Source organism: Stegostoma tigrinum, chromosome 7 (assembly GCF_030684315.1).
Source record: "Stegostoma tigrinum isolate sSteTig4 chromosome 7, sSteTig4.hap1, whole genome shotgun sequence".
NCBI classification, from domain to species: Eukaryota; Metazoa; Chordata; class Chondrichthyes; order Orectolobiformes; family Stegostomatidae; genus Stegostoma; species Stegostoma tigrinum.
Window position 1 is genome coordinate 12,521,866 of NC_081360.1, and position 22,210 is coordinate 12,544,075.

General features: G+C 44.4%; 1 protein-coding gene across 1 annotated transcript in view; it reads left to right on the plus strand.

Annotated features, from left to right (window-relative positions):
• LOC125454055 (ATP-dependent 6-phosphofructokinase, liver type-like) overlaps window positions 1–22,210 on the plus strand; it is a 55,357-nt gene that overhangs the window by 17,353 nt on the left and 15,794 nt on the right. The window contains exons 5-12 of the mRNA XM_048534333.2: window positions 1,230–1,395; window positions 4,982–5,026; window positions 5,984–6,092; window positions 12,238–12,333; window positions 13,358–13,450; window positions 15,344–15,469; window positions 17,802–17,866; window positions 20,286–20,349. Of these exons, the coding sequence (XP_048390290.1) occupies window positions 1,230–1,395; window positions 4,982–5,026; window positions 5,984–6,092; window positions 12,238–12,333; window positions 13,358–13,450; window positions 15,344–15,469; window positions 17,802–17,866; window positions 20,286–20,349 (764 nt within the window). The remainder of the gene's footprint in view (window positions 1–1,229; window positions 1,396–4,981; window positions 5,027–5,983; window positions 6,093–12,237; window positions 12,334–13,357; window positions 13,451–15,343; window positions 15,470–17,801; window positions 17,867–20,285; window positions 20,350–22,210) is intronic.

Consider the following 22,210-nt stretch of genomic DNA (forward strand, 5'->3'; position numbering starts at 1 on the left):
CCATATCTTGCTGGTTCTCTCTGTTCAGGCTCTCAAATGGAATATCAACACTTTCATGGTCCACGGTGAAAGGGCAGGTGATGACCTAGTGGGATTATCGCTGGACTGTTACTCCAGGGACCCAGATAACATTCTGGGAACGTGGGTTCGAGTCCTGCCACGGCAGATAGTTGTATTTGAATTTGATTAAAATAAATCTGGAATTAAGAATTTAATAATTGTTGATTGTCAGGAAAATCCCATCTGGCTCACTAATGTCCTTTAAGGAAGGAAATGGCCATCTTTACCTGGTCTGGCCTATATGTGACTCAAGACCCACAGCAATGTGGTTGACTCTTAACTGCCCTTTGGGCAATTAGGGATGGACAATAAATGCTGCCTGGTCAACAACACCCTCATCCCGTTAATGAATAAAGAAAAGCCTCCTTCCCTCACTGCATTTTTCTGTGATGTGCCAGTGGTGAAATGAAAGATGTTGAATGCTGCCTGTTCCTTGCAGCAGTGAGGAAACTCCTTGTAGCCCAGAGTGACTGACCTTGCTTTGGAAGGACAAGGTCACAGGTCAGCTGTCTGAGAACAGTTGCACGATGGTAAGCATGCTGAAAGGAGTAGGAGCAAAAGTACTGAAGGGTAATTCTTTCCAAGACTTTAAATGAAACATTTAAGTAGAGAGGGAATCATGCATTTGAAGTCAACTTCTTATCTGCCAGCACTTACGCCACTATTCAGCAGGGTAAAGATTACTTGCAGTGTAATTATGTCGCGTTCGTGTTTTTTTTTTCAACAGTTGCTTTGCTTTTCCATTAATTCCCTGCCTTCACTCTGAAGGCATTGATTCCTTGCTGGCTACAGTCGTCCCATGGGTATACCCTTCGAGTGATAAATGAGTTTTGACAGACTATTCAACCACTAAGGTCTCCCAGTGGAGCCAAGTCCTGGATTGACTTCACTACCGTATGTTTCAGAAGACTTTGTGGGAGGGATGTGGCTTTCACAGCAATGTGTTGTGTTGACACTAACTAAGAACTGCAGTGTTTTTTTTTCTCCACCCCGGTTGTGTTAAAAAGTAGTAAATAATTGTACTGTTGAATAATCAGTGAATGGAGAGTTGCACTGTCAGTGATCCTTGCCTCTTGAATAACCAGCAATTCCAAATGGGCATGTGACCAGATGCCTTTAGGTAAACAGTTTTAAAGGTAGCACTGATATATTTTCTCTTTGTCATTCAGGTAAAATCACAGAAGAGGTTTCCCAGCAGTATTCTCACCTGAACATCGTTGGGATGGTGGGATCGATTGACAATGACTTCTGTGGGACAGACATGACTATCGGTACAGACTCTGCCCTCCACCGAATTATGGAAGTGATTGATGCCATAACCACTACGGCACAGAGGTACGTCAAAGCAGGAGGACACGTTGGGACAGCATTAATGTAGCGTATTGCTTGGAGCAAGCCTTTATAATAACCAGCAGATGAATAAGTGCTGGCTAAAACTCTCAGCTCCTCTTCAGAGAGTCTTAAGCTTCCGTCTAAACAAGGTTTTTCTTCTCTTTTGATGAGGCTGTACTGAAAAGTCCACCCAGGCCAAACACTGAGAACACAGTGCTTATATTTCCTTTCTGCAAAGCATCTCAATTGTAGCCTCCGAGCACAAACTGCTACCTCCATGTCTCAGTACGAGAGTCACACTGGTGTATCTGATGGGTATAACTTAATACAAAGCTGCACAACGCTCTTGTTCAGGAAATTGCAGGGCGATGGGTTTTTTTTAATGCCCCTAACAAGATGCCTTTTTATTTTAAGTAATTGATAAGATCGTGGCCGTTTTAAGGCGCGCAATCTGCTTGTATATCTGGGTGAGCCCTTTTCTTGTGCCACCCGTGAGTGTTCCACAATCTTTGCACATGTTGGATCTGGACCCAATTTTTAATGAGTCAGGCAGCATTGAACTGATAACTACATCAAAACACCTGCCACAGAGCCAGGTGGATGGTGTCTCCGAATAAGCTCCCGTGATGTGCAACATCCCAGGCTCTATTTGCTTCGCACAGCAGGCTCCAGTAATGAGTAGGATCAAAGGGGAAATTGGTTAGAAGTGACACACACTGACCACAGTTGCGTTGTGCTTCTGGTGTTTTTACTCCTGGCTCCTTCACTCCACATGGATTGCCCTCACTGCAAGCACCTCCCAAGGTATAAGAGGGTAAATTCTCTGCCTCCCGCACTGCCTCCAAATTACAAATCTTGTCAGAGGGAGGTGTGTGGGATTCAAACACCACGTCTAGAACTTCCTTCATTCCTACAACCCTTTTGAGATCTCTGCAAATTTTATTTGAGTAGTCCTGATTTTCATCACTACACTACTGATGCCTATGCTTTCAGCTGTCTTAACCCCAAATTCTGGATCTCTCTTGCTAGTTTCCAGTTCTTCTGTTCTGCCTGTTGGTCTCCCTCCCCTTCAGGACCCTCAAAGGACAAAGAAAATTACAGCATAGGAACAGGACCTTCAGCCCTCCAAGCCTGCACCGATCAGATCCTCTATCTAAACCTGTTGCCTATTTTCCAAGGATCTGTACCCTCTGCTCCCTCCCCTTTCATGAATCTGTCTAGATACATCTTAAATGACGCTATCGTGCCTGCCTCTACCACCCCCGCTCTCAACGTGTTCCAGGCACCCACCACCCTCTGGGTAAAGAACTTTCCACGTGTATCTCCCTTAAACTTTTCCCCTCTCACCTTGAAATCGTGACCCCTAGTAATTGAGTCCCCCACTCTGGGCAGGGAAAAGCTTCTTGCTATCCACCCTGTCAATATCTGTCATGATTTTATAGACCTCAATCAGGTCCCCCATCAACTTCTGTCTTTCTAATGTAAATAATCATAATCTGCTCACTCTCTCTTCATAGCTGGCACCCTCCATACCAGGCAACATCCTGGTGAACCTCCTCTGCACCCTCTCCAAATCATCCTCATCCTTTTGGTAATGTGGCGACCAGAGCTGTACACAGTATTCCAGATGTGGTCAAACCAATGTCCTATACAACTCTAACATGACCTGCCAACTCTTGTACTCAATACCCCTCCTTAAAGACTACTTTGTTTGACCAGGTTTTTCATCACCTGCCCTGGTGTCTCTTTACGTGCAAAGATGCAATATGAAAACATGTTGTCACAAGACCTGAGAACTCTGTTCATGTGAGAACCTGATCCTTGATATTTCTTTTTGCTATTTCTTTCCAAACCCTCACCTTTTCAAGTTTATTTTATACTCCAAAATTTTGTGTGTGACATCCTGAACCTAATTACGCACCAAACACTTTCAGGCTAGTGCGTTGTGTTTGCACTGTGAAAGTGCTCGCTTCATCAAAGATTAATCCAAGTTATTGTGCCCTTATACAAAGCACTGTGTTATGGCATTTCAGATAAACCTGATCAAACTGCATGTCTGCAGTAGTCCATCTGCTTTATCACTCACTTTGTAACATTTGTATCATTCAGAATGAGGAACGAAGCAAGCAAGTCAACAGCAGTTATTAGAGATAATAAACTTAAGTTTTTATTTTAAGAAAAGCACTATTCAGGCTGATGTTAAAAAGAATATCCTGTTTTGAAATGAAAGCTGATGTACTGCTGTCGACTGTGACCCAGTGTACGGTTTCAGCAGTCAGGGTGGGTTTGAAGGACAATATGACCTTTGATATTTATCCAGCCTTTACACCCAAGTTGTAAAGTCTTATTTTTTGAACTGTGCATGTGTAGTTTAGTCCACAGCAAAATTGGCTGGTCTCATTGCAACTCAGGGTATGGCTGTTCACCCATTGTGATTGCTTGTGCATATACATCCTCTTTTTCTCTTTTTAAATATAATGGTTAATTCAGTAAAGAAAACTTTTGTATTGTGTACTTCTTACATCCTCACAAAGTGTTTTGGAGCCAATGAAAAACATTTTTTAAAGTGTAGTCATGGTTATAATGTGATAATAAAGCCCTTGAATATTTGCAAAAGCAAGATCCCACATATGTCATTGTGGTAAGTGACTAGGTTAAACAGATGCATTGATGTTGTTTGAGGGATAAATATTAACCAGGACACGAGAGACAGCTCCTCTGCTTGTTTTCACTGTAGTGTCACAGTATCATTTATACCTGCATTTGGGTAACTCAGATAGTCCCTTGGTGCGCTGAACCGAAGAGTCAGTGAAGGGCTTGCCCTGAATAAGATGTCTTATATAAAATTACAGATCTAAAAAGATACTTGTAATGAACATCTCAAAGAAAGTTCCAGAAGGTTCACATTTAACTAGTTAACTAAACTGTTGAAGTTTCTGTTGGGAAAAAATATTTGCCTTTGCACTTCTAGCTGGGCTATTCAGTGATTTTTTTTTTTTCCTCATACCTTTACACTGAGGGTCACTCAGTCGAGAGACACTACAGGGCATACTGAGTGAGCCAGAGGGACAGTATTTAGGGCTGGCAATGGCCTAGTGGTATTATTGCTAGACTCTTAATCCAGAAGCTCACTTAATGTTCTGAGAGTCCGGGGATTGAATCCTGCCATGGCAGATGATGAATTTCGAATTCAATTAATATTAAAAAAATCTGGAATTAATAATTGCCAGTTGTCAGAAAAACCCCATCTGGTTCACTGATGTCCTTCAGGAAAGGAAATCGGTCATCCTCGCCTGATCTCGCTTGCATGTGGACTCTCGACTACCCTCCAAGTTGCTCAGTTAAAGGGCAGCTAGGATGGGCAATAGTTGCTAGCAACGCCCGTGCCCCATGAATGAATTTTAAAAGAATGGAGGTGACAGGTCTTGTTTGCTTGCTGGAGAACTGGCAAAAGTTTCATGGTGCTCCTCTTTTGGGGAAGGCCTGCTTGTTGCAGCCATGTAACAATTCAATTCAACTTGAGAGTTGAGCTCCTTAAAACAAAATAACCTTTTCATATTATGGTAATCTGCTTGTTTTCACTCTGCAGTCACCAGAGAACGTTTGTGCTTGAAGTCATGGGCAGGCACTGTGGGTAAGTGTTAGATTCTTTTAACAGTCAAATTCTTAACCGTTGCAATTCTGACAATTTTAAAGTTATTACAGTGCATCTTTGAAATGAAAGGAAAAGGACTTGCAAGAGTGCACTCTCTAAACCCATCCCCACATAAGTGCATGCTCTTGGTGTTATACATTAGGAATTTGTGGTGTTGCACATTAGGAATTTGTGGTGCTAGTGTGCCATTTGGGCTGATACCAATTCTATTGGTCCTCCACATTAAGAAAGGAAGAAAGACCACCTGCACAGAACATGTGGAATCTAATCTATCTATTACCATCTTGTATTTTTTTTGTTTTGCATTGCAAGTATTGGCGTTCATTCCCAAAGACGGAGAATTACAAGGCAGAGACAATGATGCTGAAATTGGACAGACCCTGGGTTAGACCGCTCTTTAGGAGTTATTGTATTTCATGTTAAAAAGGATCATGGATGTTCCGAGCAAGTTTAAAACTTGTTTACGTGGTTGACACATGAGCCGAGAAGTTGCAATTATCAGGAAAGACTGAACAGACTGAGGCTCGCTTTCTAAAACAGCAGAAAAGTGAGGAGTAACCAGATAAAGGTCTATAAAAGTATGAAGAGTCCTTGAAAAAGAAGAGATTTTTCACAGGTAATAGAGATTGGAGTAGGAGCTGTAAATATAAAATGGTCACTAATAAACTAATTGAGAAACTCCAGGTAAAACTAGTTTACACAAGGTGTGGTTACAGTGTGGAGCTTGCTACTGTATGGAATAGTTGGGGTGAGTAACATTAATGCATTTACAGGGAGACTTGTGTGGTGCATTTTTAAAAATTGGCATAGACCGCTGGAGTTGAATCACCTGTTACTGTGCGGCAATTCACCATAACCACACAATGTTCTGTCATAAGTCATGGTTTTCAGTGGCTGTTTAGCCATGCAAACCAATCTGTTGTCTTGTCTATACAGGTACCTGGCACTGGTGTCTGCACTGGCTTCTGGTGCTGACTGGCTCTTTATTCCAGAGGCACCTCCAGAGGATGGCTGGGAGGACATCATGTGCAAGAGACTTGGAGAAGTAAGGATTAGTAGAACCATTTTTTGACCTTGTGATTTCTCAGAACATGCCTGGCAATTTCTGCAGTTCCTAATTTTGAAAGCCAAATGAGGGCCATAAAAGATCCTCAACAGTCTGCACAAAATAGTTCTAAGCACTTTGTATATTGCTTTTTGATGTTATTACCACTGGTCCTGCTGGTTTGACTACGTATATTTAACTTCTGCTCATTTGGTCAGTTCAGAGAGAAATTGAAAGCCAGGCACTTTGAGGGGCAGGAAGTAGATGTAGCCTAAACTGGATAGGGCCAACAGCTTTGCTTCTCTAAAGGAAACCAGTTGATGTTTAAAAACTTCTTCATACCAGATATTAATTCCGGCTATTTTAATTGAAATTCTCAGGCTGTTGTACTGGGATTTCTGGGTCACTTCTTCAGGACTGTACATCGTGAATAGGGAGGATATTCCTGGGATATCATTCAGTGAAGATATATGGGTGGAACTGAGAAACAAGAAAGAGATGACCACCTTGTTGGGATTGTATAATGGGCCCCCTTCCCCTGGCAATAGTCAGTGGGAAATTGAGAAGCAAAAATATAAGGAGATCTCCACTATCTGTAAGAATAATAGGGTTGCAATATTGGGGTTTTAACTGTCCAAGATAAGATTGGGACTGTTATAGTATTAACGTTTCGGATGGGGAGGAACTTAAGTGTGTACAAGAAACCTCTTCTTCAATATGCGGATGCACCTACTAGAGAAGGAACAATACTTGTCTGTCTATTGGGAAATAGGCAGGGTTGGTTACACAGTTGTCATTGGGGAGCAATTTGGGGCGAGTGATCATAATTCTATTAGTTTTAAAATAATTATGGAAAAGAATGGAACTGATTGAAAAGATAAACTTCTAAATTGGACGAAGTCTAATTTTAACAGTTTTAGACAGGAACTTTCAAAAGGTGACTGGGAAAGGCTAGTTGTAGGTAAAGAGACGATTGGGAAGTGGGAGGCCTTAAAAAAAAAAAAAATGGGATAATAAGAGTTCCGAGGCAGAACGTTCCTGTTAGTGTGAAGGGCAAGGCTGGCAGCTATAGGGAATAGAAATAGCACAGTGTGGAGCTGGAGGAACACAGCAAGAATTTCTGAAGAAGAGTCCCAACCCGAAATGTCAATTTTGCAGGCCCTCTAATGCTGCCAGGCCTGCTGTGTTCCTCCAGCTCCACACTGTATTATCTCAGACTCCAGCATCAGCAGTTCTTACTATTCTCTCGGCTATAGGGAATGCTGGCTGACTAGAGAAGTTCAGGTTCTGGTCAAGAAAAAGGAGGAGGCATATATCAGCTTGGATCGGGTGAATCACTGGAGGAGCATAAGGGCAGTAAGAGTATATTTAAGGAAATCAGCAGGACAAAAAGAGGACACAAAATAGCTTTGGCAAGTAGAGTTAAGGAAAATCCAAAGATATTCTACAAGAACATTAAGGCCAAAGAGTAACAAGGGAGAGAATAAAGTCCCTGTAAAGATCAACGTGGCCATCTATCTATGGAACCATAGAAGATGGGTAAGATATTAAACAGGTGTTTTGAGTCAGTGTTTACTGTGGAGAACGACACGGAAGCGAGGAAACTTGGGAAATAAACAGTGATGTCTTCAAAAGAGTTTTTATATTACAGAAGAGGAGGTGCTGGAGCCCTTAAAATGAGTAAAGGTAGATGAATCCCTGGCACCTGATCAGGTGTTGCCGAGACCTTTGCAGGAAGCTAGGGAAGAGATTACTGGACGTCTTGCTGAGATATTTGTTTCATCAATAGCCACGGGGTGAGGTGCCAGAAGACTGGAAGTTGGCTAATGTGGTGCCATTGCTTAAAAAGGCTGTAAGGAAAAGCCAGGGAACTATAGATCGGTGAGCCTTACATCAATGATGGGCAAGTGTTGGAGGGAATCCTGAGGGACAGGATTACATGCATTTGAAAAGGCAAGTACTGATTAGGGATAGTCAACGTGGCTTTGCCCATGGGAAATCATGTCTCAGTAACTTGATTGACTTTTTTTTTTGAAGAGTTGACAAAGAACATTGAAGGCAGATCAGTAAATGTCATCTGCGTGGACTTCAGCTAGGCATTCACCGGATAAAGTTGGTTAGTAAAGTTAGATCACATGGGATCCAGGGGGAGCTAGCCAATTAGATACAAAATTGCCGAGAGGGTGTTGTTAGAGGGTTGTTTTTCAGTCTGGAAGCCTGTGACCAGTGGTGGGCCACAAGTATCGGTGCTGAGCCCACTGCTTTTTGTCACTTACGTCAATGGTTTGGATGTGAACATAGGAGGTATGGTTATTAGGTTTGCAGATGACACCGAGACTGGTGGTGTAGCGAACAGTGAAGAAGATTAGCTCTGCATACAATGGGACCGTGATCAGATGGGCCAAGGAGTATCAGATGGAGCTTAATTTGGTCAAATATGAGGTGTTGCACTTTGGTAAGGCAAACCTGGGCAGGACTTACACAATTAATGGTAGGGCCCTGGAAGTGTTGCCAAGCGAAGAGATCTATGGGTGCAGGTACATAGTTCCTTGAAAGTGGAGTCACAGGTAGACAGGGTGGTGAAGAAGGCATTTGGCATGCTTGTCTTCATTGGTCAGAACATTGAGTATCGGAGTTGGGACATAATGTTACAGTTGTACAGGACATTGCGCAGGTCACTTTTAGAATACTGTGTACAATTCTGGTCGCACTCCTATAAGAAGGATGTTGTTAAATTTGAGAGCGAGCAGAAAATATTTACAAGGACGTTGTTGAGGTTGGACAGTTTGAGTTGTAGGGGAAGGCTGAATAAACTAGGGCCATTTTTCCCTGAAGCATCGGAGGCTGAGGGTGATAAGGGAAAGGTTTGAAAAGGACCTGAGGGGTAACTTATTCATGCAGAGTGGTGCATATATGGCGTGAGCTGCAAGACAAAGTGGTGGAGGCTGGTACAATTACAACATTTAAAAGGGAACCAGAGGGGCATATGATTAGAAAGGGTTGGGGGGATACAGGCCAAATGCTGGCAAATGAGACCAAATCAGATTGGGATGTCTGATGAGTTGAACCAAAGGATCTGTCTCAAAGCCTTATGACTCTATAAATTCTAAGCCATATCCTCCTCACTTCCATAACTTTTATTTGCTTTTTGGTTCAAACCTTTGCAGCCATTCCTTGAATCTCTTGATTTATGTTGTATCACTTGCTGCTTAATGGATCATCCATAGGATTGAGTTCCAGTTGCCTGTAACTAGGAGACAGTGTGATTTTTCACTAGTGCAGATTGTAGGCTGACACTCCAAAGTAGTACTGAGGAAGTGCTGCACTCCTCAAGGATAACAAAGTGTGGAGCTGGATGAACACAGCAGGCCAAGCAGCATCTCAGGAGCACAAAAGCTGACGTTTCAGGCCTAGACCCTTCAGACCCTCTTTGTGGGTCCACACTTTGTTATCTTGGATTCTCCAGCATCTGCAGTTCCCATTATCACTCCTCAAGGAGCTGACTTTCAAATGGGAATAAATCTAGACCCTCAGTGCCCTCTCAGATGGGTTTAAAGGATTCAGTGAGAATATCCAAAGATTGAGGAGGAGGGATTGCTCCTTATTGTGTCGACTATCCCAGTGCGTCTTTTTTTTAATAGTTTTGACTGTTTGAGAGAGAGTAACAGATCAGTAGTTGGTTATGTTCTCTGACGCTGTCACTGTATCTTGCCACTTGGGCTGCACGGTGGCACAGTGGTTAGCATTGTTGCCTCGCAGTCCCAGGGACTCAGACGACTGTCTGTGTGGAGTTTGCGCATTCTCCCCGTGTCTACGTGGGTTTCCTCCGGGTGCTCCGTTTTCCTCCCACAGTCCAAAAATGTGCAGTATAAGTGGATTGGCCACACTAAAATTGCCCGTAGTGCCCAAGGGATCTGTAGATTACGTGGGTTATGGAGCAATGAGTGGGATGCTCCAAGGGTCAGCATGGACTTGTTGGGCCTGTCTCCACACTGCAGGGATTCTAATGTCACAAAATTCTCTCCGTAAACCTCCGCTCAGGGAATCTAAAATGCAGAGGCACAGACTCTGTGTAAGGGACCAATCATTAGGATTGAAATGAGGAGAAGGGTTGTGAATCTTCAGGACTGTTCTGCCCCACCGGGTTGTGGTATGTCTATCATTGATACTATTTAGGGCTGAGTTGATAGATGTTGGTGCCTGAAGAAATTGTGTACAGAGGGTTGGAAAGTGGATTTTTAAGCCCAAGATCAGCCGTGATTGTCTTGAATGGATGGAGTAGCTGCAGTTGGCCATCAAGTCTAGTTCTGTTCCTTTCTTTTGAGTTCTGTCTCTCCACCTCATTCTCCTTTTAAAATTCCCCTGAGGACTTTCCCTCGTTGCCCATGCTTTTGATCAGCTGTCTTAATTTCTCAAGTTGTGGCTTCATGCCAGCTTTTGCTTTCCAACCCTTCAGTGATGAGCTTTGGGACAATTTGCCATCGTTAAAGTGTTAGATAGACGTGCATTGTGAGGAAAGGCTGTGCCAAGTGAAGGCTCTGCCACTGTTAGAGCCTGGGGTTGGGAGATCCACGACAAACCCGGAGTCAGGTGAGGAGAGGATGTTCCCTCCGATGTGGGACTGGAGAAGAATGCAGAGGGCTTCCAATCCTTCCTGTGGAGCCTCTATCCACGAGCAGGAAATCTCCAGAATCAATTTTAATTCCAAACTCCAAACAGTGGGTGAAAAGTTGATGAGCCATTTGATATTGCTGTTATGCTGTGAAACACAAAGAATGTAGAGCTGGCGGGGGGGGCAATACTTCAGCAACAAGCCCGGCTGGTAGTCACAAGATTATAAGCTCACTTCTGTATTGAACTGAATTTTCCTGCTATCCTTTTCATATAGCACAGAGCAAGGCTATTTGGCGAGTTTTGAGAACATTTGCAGCTCAGGTTGAGGTTCTGGATGTAAGTTTGCTCGTTGAGCTGGAAGGTTCGTTTTTAGACGTTTCGTCACCATTCAAGGTAACATCATCAGTGAGCCTCTGACGAAGCTTCACCGGAGGCTCACTGATGATGTTACCTAGAATGGTGAAGAAACGTCTAAAAACGAACCTTCCAGCTCAGCGAGCAAACTTACATCCAGAGCAAGGCTATTTGTCTCGTTGTGACTTATAGCTCTTTGGAAAAACAAATCCAGATGGTTTCATTTCCTGCAAGTCTTTACTTTTCAATTATACCTCCAGTTCCCTTTTGAAAGTTACTATTGAATCTGCTTCCACTATTTATGTTAATGAAGCCCGAGGAGCATTCATCAGACTGACTGACTGACTCTTGGCAGGGAGAATCAGTCTTGTCTTTGAGAAACCTCTTCACTTAGAGACTTCCTTTTGACAGCCTGCCATCCTGCCCTCTTGCAGCAATGTCAGTACATCTGGATAAGACCATAAGACATAGAAGCAGAAATTGGGCCATTTGGCCCATCAAGTCTGCTTTGCCATTTGATTATGGCTGTTAAGTTCCTCAACCCCATTCTCCTGCTTTTTCCCCGTAACCCTTGATCTCCTTGATAATCAAGAATTTATCTATCTCCGTCTTAAATGTACTTAATGATGTCCTGTGATATTGGTCAATTTTTAGGGACTTGGGCAATCCATTAAATGTAGCTTCTTGCACCTTGGAGTAAACATTCTTGCAAAGGGTCTAATTGTAGTCTGCAGCAGTCCTATGGTTAGGTCCAGTGCAGCAACGAAAGAAAGACTTGCATTTATGTTGCATCCTTTGTGACCTTAGAAGCTGGAAAGCATTTTGAGGCACTTAATTACTGTTTAAAGTGCAGTCACTGTTGGAACGCAAGATAGCAGGAACCACTTTGCACAGAGCAAGGTCCTGTAAACAAAAACAAGATAAATATTAGCCAGGCAATAAGGGTTCAGCAGAATTTTTCTAAATCTGTTTGGGACAGCAGACAGGGTTGGAAGGCTTCCATTCTGACAGTGTAATCCTCCTTCACTATCACTTCGTCAGTAAGGCCCCACTGCTCAAGTCTTTGAAATGGGGTTGTGAATCCTCGCCCCGTCTGATACAGAAGTGAGAGTGGCGTCCACTGACCCACAGCTGGCACCGAAAGCTCACCATCGAACCTCATGTGTCCTTGTTCCAGAGTCGCAGCAGAGGTTCCAGGCTGAACATCATCATCCTTGCAGAGGGAGCAATTGACCGGCAAGGAAATCCAATCAGCTCCAACTATGTGAAAGAGGTATGTACGAGAGAATCAGCGTGTATGTGTGATTGTGACAGCAGCAGTGACATGCATCAGATGTCCCAAGATGTGCTCCTGTATGCACTTGTCATTTTAAATACCAGATCTAGGAACAGAGACCAGAGTCAAGCCATTTAAAGCATGACACAAATCATTTCTCGTAGTTATTGAGACAAAATGAAGCAGCCTGGATTTGGTGCAAATTGAATCATTGATTCTGTGAAGAACAGCGTTGATGCCAGTCTTTGGCTATTCTGTATTTAAATTCATTTGTGTATTTTCTGTACACCACCTTTGGATTATTTTGCATTGTCAGAATGTGTATAAATTTGCAGACAGATGCATTGTGTCTTAACTGGCAGAACCATCAAGAGAGTTTTGTTCCCCACTGAATATCTCACCTTGTCAACACATCAGATTGCTTAACTGAAAGAAGCTCACTTGTAACATCCATTCCATCAGTGAAATATGATGGAATAAAGTGCTGCTCGTATACACCTGCAAATGCAGAGCTGGAATCCTAGATCTTTGGACACTGGAAGTGGAGCAGGAACAATCCAGCGATCTCTGCAATAGGTTAATGCCAGAGAGGAGTAATCAAGATCGGGCTGTCTGATCCAATTCAATTGGAACTTACATAAAGAAATCCCAGCCCTAAACTGACTGGCAGAGTGTGCGTGTTAGAGCCCCATTGCGTTAACACATAGTCTGAGGTTTGCACAGACTACCAAACTAAACACTCGCACCCTCTCTGACTTGAAGAGAAATGTGCTTTTATAAATCCTTTTTTGAGAAGACAAGGATAGTGGACTTTCTTACCATTTGAAATCGGCACACCTTTCTGGGTGTAAGCTTCCCCCCTTGGATTACATGATTTGTTTCCTTTGTCTCCTGTGTTAATGGAATTTCAGTGAGCGTGAGGTGCAAGGCTTACTAAGTGCCTTTTTACTATTTCCTCAAGTCCTGTGCCTTATTTTCCTCCATCACCATTTCCACTTTCTTTATTTTCTTTCTCTCCCAGCTCGTTTCCAAACGTCTTGGATTTGATACACGCGTCACAGTCCTGGGACACGTGCAGCGAGGGGGCACGCCCTCAGCTTTCGATCGAATTCTGGTAAGCCTGGGTTTCACTCTGCCCCTCCGCAGAGGGAACCTCCTTCCGTGATCCCCTCCCGAACAGCTGACTGAGTCGCTAGGAAAAAAGGTTTTCAACTCCACTTCCGACCTGTGCTGTGTTGCTTGACCCCATGCAAGGGAGCAATAATAGTTGTGTAACAGTGAATTTTGCCTTGGAAAGGGAAACAAGCCGTGAGGGTCCTCCATTTTCTAGGCGCCCAGCAGCAGGTGTTGGCTGAGGCTGGGATCAGACGCTACTCTGCTGCCCATGATTGTTGGCTGCTGTGATGTGTTGAGACTTAGGTTAGAAATGGATGCCTGTGGGAAATGCCTGTGAAACTGTTTATGAATATTACCTCAAAGCCTTATGGGAAGGTGGTGAAAAGGAGAAAAGAGGGTGGCATGGATGTCAACCTTGTTTGTGGTACTGCAGCATGTTTTTTTTGAGTGGGAAGAGGAAGTTACTGCATAGGTCCAACATTTATTGCCCATCTGTAATTGCCCAGAGGGCAGTTAAGCGTCAGCCACATTGCTGTGGCTCTGGAGCTACAAGTAGGCCAGACCAGGGAACGATGCCAATTTCCCTCCCTAAAAGACATTTGTGGACCAGATAGGTTTTTCCAGCAATTGACAATAGATTCAGCATCACTCTTAGACTCTTCATTCCAGATTTTTATTAAATTGAATTCAAATTCCACTATCTGCCATGGCAGGATTTGAACTTAGGTTCCCGGAACATTAGCTGGGTCTCTGGATCAACAGTCCAGCCGTAATATCACTAGGCACAATGGGTCATACTACAGGTGTGCAATTGGCAGAATAATTCAAGGTTTTTTTTCCCTACAATGTCAATCCAATGATCAAAGAAACAAAAACTTGGTTTGCATACACAGTACCTATCACACTCCAGGTGCCCTGATGCATAATATTACAGCCACTGGGAACTTGAGTGGCATAACATGTGCCACGGTCAGAGCTGTGTGCCCCATCTGGAGCTCGGAACTGTGCTCCGTTTAACTGCGTTGTCAGCCGAACTTGGTCAGGAAGCTTCTCCTGTTATCGATTTAAAGCCAGTCCAGTAGGTATGCTAAGCCAAACTGCAGTGCATTGTCGGGAGAGTGCTGCACTGTTGGTTGTGCTGTTCTCCCAAGACAAGCTATTGAACTAATGCCCAGCCAGTCCTCTGGCACAATTTTGAAGAAGAGCGGTGGGTTGGGCGTTCATCCCTTGGTCCAAATAGATTATTCATTCTGTTGCTGCTTGTGAGATCCTCCTGGGTATAAACTAGTTGCCAAGTTTTCCGATCAAGCAACAGTGACTCAAGTTCCCAGTGGCTGTAATATTATGCATCAGGAGGCACCTGGAGTATGATAGGTACTGTATATGCAAATCAAGTTTTTATTTCTTTGACTGGAGTGACATAATAGGAAAAAAAGACTTGAATCATACTGGAAATTACACAACTGGTAGGTCCCAATGTGCTTTTACAGCCAATTAAGTACTTACGGGGGGGAATAAAATATTGCTGTTGTGATACAGAAAGCATAGCAGCTAACTTATGCACAATAAGCTCCCTTTAAAAGTAATAGCAAGGTAGTTGGTTGAAGGTGAGTGTTTGGTATAATGGCAAAACTCTTCAAAATCGTGGCCCATGGTGAGATTTGTGTCCACTCCAGGACAGGTAAACTACCTGTGGGGTTTTGGGTGCCACGCCAGGATATAAGAAGAAAAGAAACAACGCAAGGCAACTCTGCTGAGTATTCATTTCATTTGAGCATTCCTTCCTATAAAATTTGCAGAATTAGGTTCCAGAACCTACCTTTTTGCTTTGCTTATTTCCCCTTCGCTGTCTGACTGATCTTGCCCTTTTCTCTCTCTGTCCCGTTCTCAGAGCAGCAAGATGGGAATGGAAGCTGTACTCACGCTCCTGGATGCCTCGCCTGAGACGTCATCCTGTGTCGTCAGCCTCTCCGGTAACCAGGCCTTACGGCTGCCACTGATGGAGTGTGTGCAGCTGGTAGGTGTTTGGGCATATCCCTGTCGAGGTTTCCCACCTGGCAGCTGACGTGCAAGTTCCTGTCTCCTATTGCAAAGTGTGTTTTAACCTGATGCTGCCTCCTTTCCCCAGCTTCCCAGTCACTGTCTTGACAAATCTCTGTTCCAGTAATCTAGTCACACTGCCAGTGTTTTGACCACAGGGAAGGGAGATTGGATTATTTTCTAGTCCAAAGCTTAGAACTGTAGAGGAGCATGGAGACTGACGGTGGTGGGTGGAGGGTTGGGTTTGTGGTGGTGGAGTCCGTCACTTCCGGCCAGTGAACTGGCGCAACTAAATAAGGACAAGATGATGCTGGAAAAGCTCAGGAGAGAAAGAGCTAATGTTTCAGATCCCTGAGCGTTCACCAGAACTGTTCTGAGGAAGAGTTGTTGACACGAAACGTTAACCCTGCTGAGTTATTTCCAGCATTTTTGATCTCCTTTCAGTGTCCACAGTATTTTGCTTCTGCATAGGCATCAAGGAATGGTAGTCTTTATTGCACAGGAGCTGGAATACAAAGGTTGGAAGTTCTATCACAGCTGTACAGAGCTCTGGCTAGACTTTGTCTGGAGTATGATGCTCAGTTCTGGCTATTACACCTCAGCAAGCAGGTTTTGGCCTTGAGGGTGTGCGCTGGAGGTTCACCAGAAAGACTAATCATGAGGAGCAGTCATTTAGACTAGGCTTGAGGACAGAAAATTAAAACTGGATCTGACTGAGCTGCTTAAGATACTTTAAAGACTTTGATAAGTTAGGTAGAGGAAAGCCAGTATGTTTGGTGGGGAAATCCAAAGCAAGGGTACATGACCTCTTAAATTTAAACCTGGGGCCATTCAGTGGTGATATCGGGGGACTATTTCTTCACACGTGGGCTACAGACACCTGAAACTCTGCGCTTCACAAGCTGTTGAGATTGTGGGGGCATTGAACATTTCAAGCATGGTATTAGTGCTTGGTAGTACAGAACTTAGAGTGTTTTGAAAGAAGAGATTTTTGCCAAAATTTTTGTCTTGATCCTCATCAGAATGAGAGCAAAAATGCCAAATTCCAAGCAGTCACCCAACAGTGGTGCTCTCAAGGATGAGTTCTTGCAATTATTTTGATTTTGAGCAGTTTTGATAAGATGCCTGTCTTCTTAGTGATATAAATTAGAAGCATTTTTTTTTGACGGCATTTAATAAAACTGAAAATATAACAAGTTACAGAATTAAGGTTGATCTACGGACCAGTCACAGTCAAATTGAATGGCAGATCGGGTTCAAGGGACTGAATGGCCTCGTGCTTGCAATGTGTCATTTTGGTAGGTGGTGGGATTAAGCAGTTACGTTTAAAGGGTTCTTTTTGTTATGTTTATAAATAAACGAAGCCAAATTCCTATGATATCCTGTTTATTAACAGTTGCATTTATATAGTACCTTTTTTCTTAGCACAGTAAAACATCCAAAGGCGCTTCAGAGGAGTGTTGCTAGACAAAACCTGGACACTGAACTACAAGGAGATATTTAGGGTTAAGTGATCAAAAAGCCTGGTCAAGCAGGTAGGTTTTAAGGACTGTTTTAAAGGAGGACAGAGTTTCAAATAAGGTATTCTGAGGCTTAGGGCTAAGGGACCCGAAAGCTGTCGATGGCAGAGTGAAAAATTCAAAAATGCATTAAAGGCCAAAAATGAATTAACGTGGAAGGATGTAGGGCTGCGGGAGGTCACGGAGAATGGACGGAGCAGGCACGGATTTGAACATAACTTTTATTTTAAAATCCTCATCTTGAGGTGACTAAACTCTTTGTGGCGTGGTAATAAGCTACAGTTCAGGGTTCGAGGCTGGATCCCTGAGTTTCTGGTGACCTTGACTCTCTTGAACTAGTGAGAGGAACATCAGTAGTTCAGGGGACAGGGTGTGGTGGGGGGAGCCATCCCGTTTGTGATCGAACATTATGGGCTTCTGGTCTGCAGATTTCAGAGTTGAAGATGGGCATAGTGTATGATGAATATGGTTTAAAATTTTGCTGCAAATGTGGGTTTAATTTTAGTTCACCGAGGAATTGCTTTGCTTCCTCCTTCGCCATTCAAGGGGGAAGGCCATGTCGATATCCATGTCCACGGTGCCCTCCATATTTTCCTTTTTTGTCCAATACCACTTAAGTAGGCTAGTTATCTGTGAGACTTCGCCAATAAGAGTCGATATCTCCATCAGAGCAGGTTGAGAGAGGGGAGAATCGACACATTCGACAATTCTACAGCACGTTTAACTTTGAATGTTTTGGCTAAAGATGGGGGCCATTTCTCAAGGATTCCTTTTTTGTTTCGTTTGAAGACCAAAGACGTTCAGAAGGCAATGGACGAGAAGAGGTTTGACGAGGCCATCGTTCTTCGTGGCAGGTAAGGGTTCCGGTTCGGAGTTCTCTGTAGCCTGGATGCCTTCCAACATATTAAAACGTCCCTGCTTTTCTGTAGTGATTAAACCCGGGATGTCCCAAAGCCGGTGAGGTGCAGTGCTTTCAAAATCCTTTCACGTGGCAGCCCGCCTGCACATCAATGTGATCGCGGACTAGTAATCTGTTTTAATGGTGTCGGTCCAAGGATACATGTTGGTTGTTTTACCTGGGGGAAAATTCCCAACGTTTCCTCAGGATAAGGGTCAGGACATTTTTTTTAATATGTGTATGCACCTGGGAGGTTAGGCAAAGTTAGTATCTCGTCTGACAGTGCAGCACTCCCAACCCAGTACTGCACTAGGGAGGGTCGATTTTTATTTTATTCTTTTTTTTGTACGCTCGTATTTGCGGAGTGAGCACCACAAACTTGAGACTCGCTGTGTGAAAGTCTTCCTCGCATATCAATACTACTTTATCTCTCTCCAGTGAATGCCTTCGCCTTCGTTCCTGGTGCTAGGGGACCCTTCTCAGCTTAGACAGAAGGGTCGAATTCCAGAGGTGAAGTGAGAGTCACCGTCGGTTAGAGGCTGGGAATTTTGCGGATAAGATAACTCCTGGACCCCCAAAGCCTGTCTGCCATTTACAAGGGGGCAAGTCAAATTGCGACAGGGGTGGTGTGAGGAGGCTGAGGCAACGCAGATACTGCTGCAGTCGACCCAACTCGGCCATTTCTCCCAGCTTTGTCAGTAACAGGAGATTCAGAGGTGATCGGATAATGGGGGATTAAGGTTCCTTTTGTAAGCAGCCTGAGCCAGCAGTTGCCATTCCAATGAACACTTCAAGGACCGATCATTGGAAAAGAACAAGAACAAAAACAAGAACTGAGGAAGGGTCACCAGGACCCGAAACGTTAACTCTGATTTTATATTTTCTTCACAGACGCAGGCAGACCTGCTGAGCCTTTCCAGCGACTTCTGTTTTTGTTCCTGACTTGTAGCATCTGCAGTTCTATTGGTTTTCATGATGAATGGAAAAGACTGTGTGTTGCTTTAGTGACTCAGTGGATAGCACTGCAGCCTCCCCACTTGGTGGGTTCCAGTCCCATTCCAGTCCCTTGAGCAAAAATCCAGGCTAACACTCAGTGCAATAATGAGGGAGTGCCGTACTGTCAGAGATACCATCCTTCAGATTTAAAGCAACCTGCTCGGTTGGCCCCTTGAGTGGACACACAACATCGTACGTGATAGTAAGAATTGCTGATGCTGGAGTCAGAGGTAACACAGCGTGGAGCTGGAGGAACACAGCGGGCCCGGCAGCATCAGAGGAACGGGAAAGCTGACGTTTTTGGTTGGGACCCTTCAGAAATTGGGTGGGTGGGGTGGCGGGGACTCTGAAATAAATAGAGGAGGGCTGGGGTTGCGGGAGGTAGGTGGGATGGCGATAAGTGAGTGCAGGTAGGGAGTGTTGGGGATTGGTCAGTGAGGTGGGAGGAGCAGATAGGTAGGAGAGTGGATGGACAGGTTGTCAGGTCAAGGAGGCAGGGATGAGAGGGAGAATTGGTCATGGGATGAGTGGAGTTGGGAGGAGGTGGGGAGATTTTGAAAGGTAAAGTCCACGTTGAGACCATTGGGTTGTAGACTCCCAAGGCAGAATACATTGAGACCACTGTGCTCTGGGCCTGGGAGCCTACAACCCAATGGTCTCAATGTGGACTCTACTAGTTTCAAAATCTCCCCACCCCCAGCCTCATCCTATGACCAACCCTCCCTGCCATCCCTGCCTCCTTAAGCTGACACAACCTGTCCGTCTTCTCTCCCACCTATCTGCTCCTCCCACCTCACTGACCAATCCCCACCACTGCCTACCTCCACTCACCTATCACCATCCCACCTATCTTGCCCAGTCCCACCCCTCCTCTCTATTTATTTCAGAGCCCCCTTCCCCTCCCCCATTTCTGAAGAAGGGTCTTGACCCGAAATGTCAGGGGTCGTTTGGGGCTTCTCTCAGCAGGAGCGGGAATATACTGTCCACTGTGCTGGCTAATATTTATCCCCTCAGCTATTGATCACATCTATGTCTGGGACTTTGTGCAAAAATGTAGCTATATTTTCTGTTGCAGCTCTGGATTGTCCCTAATGCAGAAATATACAGGGTGATGATGTGTTCTGTATCCAGCTAGACTATAGGCCAGATACCCGCATGATATTGCCATGAAAAATCTGTGCTGTCAATTGATAATGACCCATCAACAAAAATAAAGCGAGGTTATCTATAGATGTAAACATTCAGGCATGCACCAGAAGGGCTAAGCTACCCCCACTTTTCCCAGTGAGTTAATGGATCACAGCTAGGCTAGTCTGTGAGCACCATCCCAGTGGACTATCATTCCTAACAGAGGACTCTCCTCTCCCCTCTTGCTACAGGAGCTTCGAGAATAACTGGAATATCTACAAGCTGCTGGCTCACCAGAAACCTGCTCAGACCAAGGTAAACTCTTAGGCTCATAGCATTGAGACAGCTGGGCTTCTCCATTAGGTGCTTCACTGAGAGCCCCAAACAGTGGGGGCTGGATAAGGCTCCACCACAGTACCCCTGTTATCCACATGTGGGGTGTCGCAAGGTACTCTACGTTCTGCAAGTTATTTTAAAGTTGCATCTGATGAGACCCTGATGCAGTTCTGCATTCAGTTCTGAATGCTGTACCTCCGGAAGGATATATAAGAATTGTATTAGGATTAAAGGGGTTAAATTATGACAACAGGTTGCATGGACTAAGCTTGTGTAGGTTTGGGTAAGGAGGTGTAGTACGGATCAAACTGGGGTGTTTAAGAGGATCCAAGGAGTTTGTAGGGTAGCGAGGGTGGTGGGAGCGTCACCAAAGGCATGTAGATATTATCAGGAGGCACAACTTCATATTTCTTCAGTGGGAAGTTGAAATTTGAAACTGTTTCCCCCCCCCCCCCCCCCCCCCGAGGAAAGCAATTGAGGGCATCAGTTGAACACTTTGGAAATTAGATTGATGGATTTATGTTAGGCAAGGATGATAAGAGAACCAAGGTCAGTAAAGAGTTAAGATTCAGATCTAATTGAATAAGGGTAGAGTATGCTTGAAGGGCTGAATGGTCTCTTGTTCTCTTGTTCCTATGTCCCTCGGTTCACCAGAGTTGAGAGAGTGCCCATCCATAGTGCCTATAGGTCTCCAACTACCTATTTCTTTTTGTGGTTCAGACATAGGATAGTAAGCCGGTATTCAGTGCCCCTGCCTGACTCTAGGGGAGACCTGTTAGGATGCCCCCAAGCACTTGCTCCATCTCTGATGGACAGCCAATCTGAGCTGCTTGATTCGATGGTGGAGACACGAGTTCTGAGCTCATCGAGAAGGCTCTGAAATTCCCTATCCCCTCCTCAGACAATCTTCGGGGCTGATTTCTGGCTCTTCACAGACAGTTACTGGCATATGGGAAGTGAAGAAGTGTGGGAGACACCCATGCTGGCCTGCCACTAGCTCTCCCATGCAAGGTCGGCTGTGATTCAAACAAGTTCTACAGTTGCAGCATCTTGCTTACTCTGGCCCAGCTCCATGACTACATGGCCTTACACCTCAAAAACTGCTGTAATTAGCAGTAGGGTCTGCACTGCAATTGCTCTAGAGGTTGCATAAAATGATTTATCATATCCACCATTCAGCCCATGGAGTTCATGCTGGCTTTCTGCCAAATTTAACCAATCTCAATCCTTTCCCACAGTTCTGTTTGTTTATTTTTCTCTCTATCTAATGCCCTTTATTTTTTGAAAGCCATCACACTGTCTTGCACTTTTATATGTAAAATTTCTTTCTTCGTGGCACCATTTTTTTTTGGTTCTTTAAGTGTTATGTCTTCTGGTTCTCAATCCCCTGGCTGGAAAGTGGCAAACCCAGGAGTGAGGTGAGACCCAAGAGCCATTTGTGGACACCCATTGCACTGTTCTGCCACCGTTCGTTCCTCTACGAGCAGAGAGGGAAAAGCAATGCTATGATAGTTAGCCCAATTCCAATATAACATTGTTTCAGAGATAGTAGGAACTGCAGATGCTGGAGAATCTGAGATAACAAGGTGTAGAGCTGGATGAATACAGTAGGCCAAGCAGCATCAGAGGAGCAGGAAGGCTGACATTTTGGGCCTAGACCCTTCTTTAGAATTGGGGGAGGGGAAGGAGGTTCTGAAATAAATACGGAGAAAGGGGAAGGCAGATAGAACGTGGATAGAGGAGAAGATAGGTGGAGAGGAGACACACAGGTGAAAGAGCTGGGGATGGAGCCAGTCAAGGTGAGCATAGGTGGAGAGTTAGGGAGGGGATAGGTCAGTCT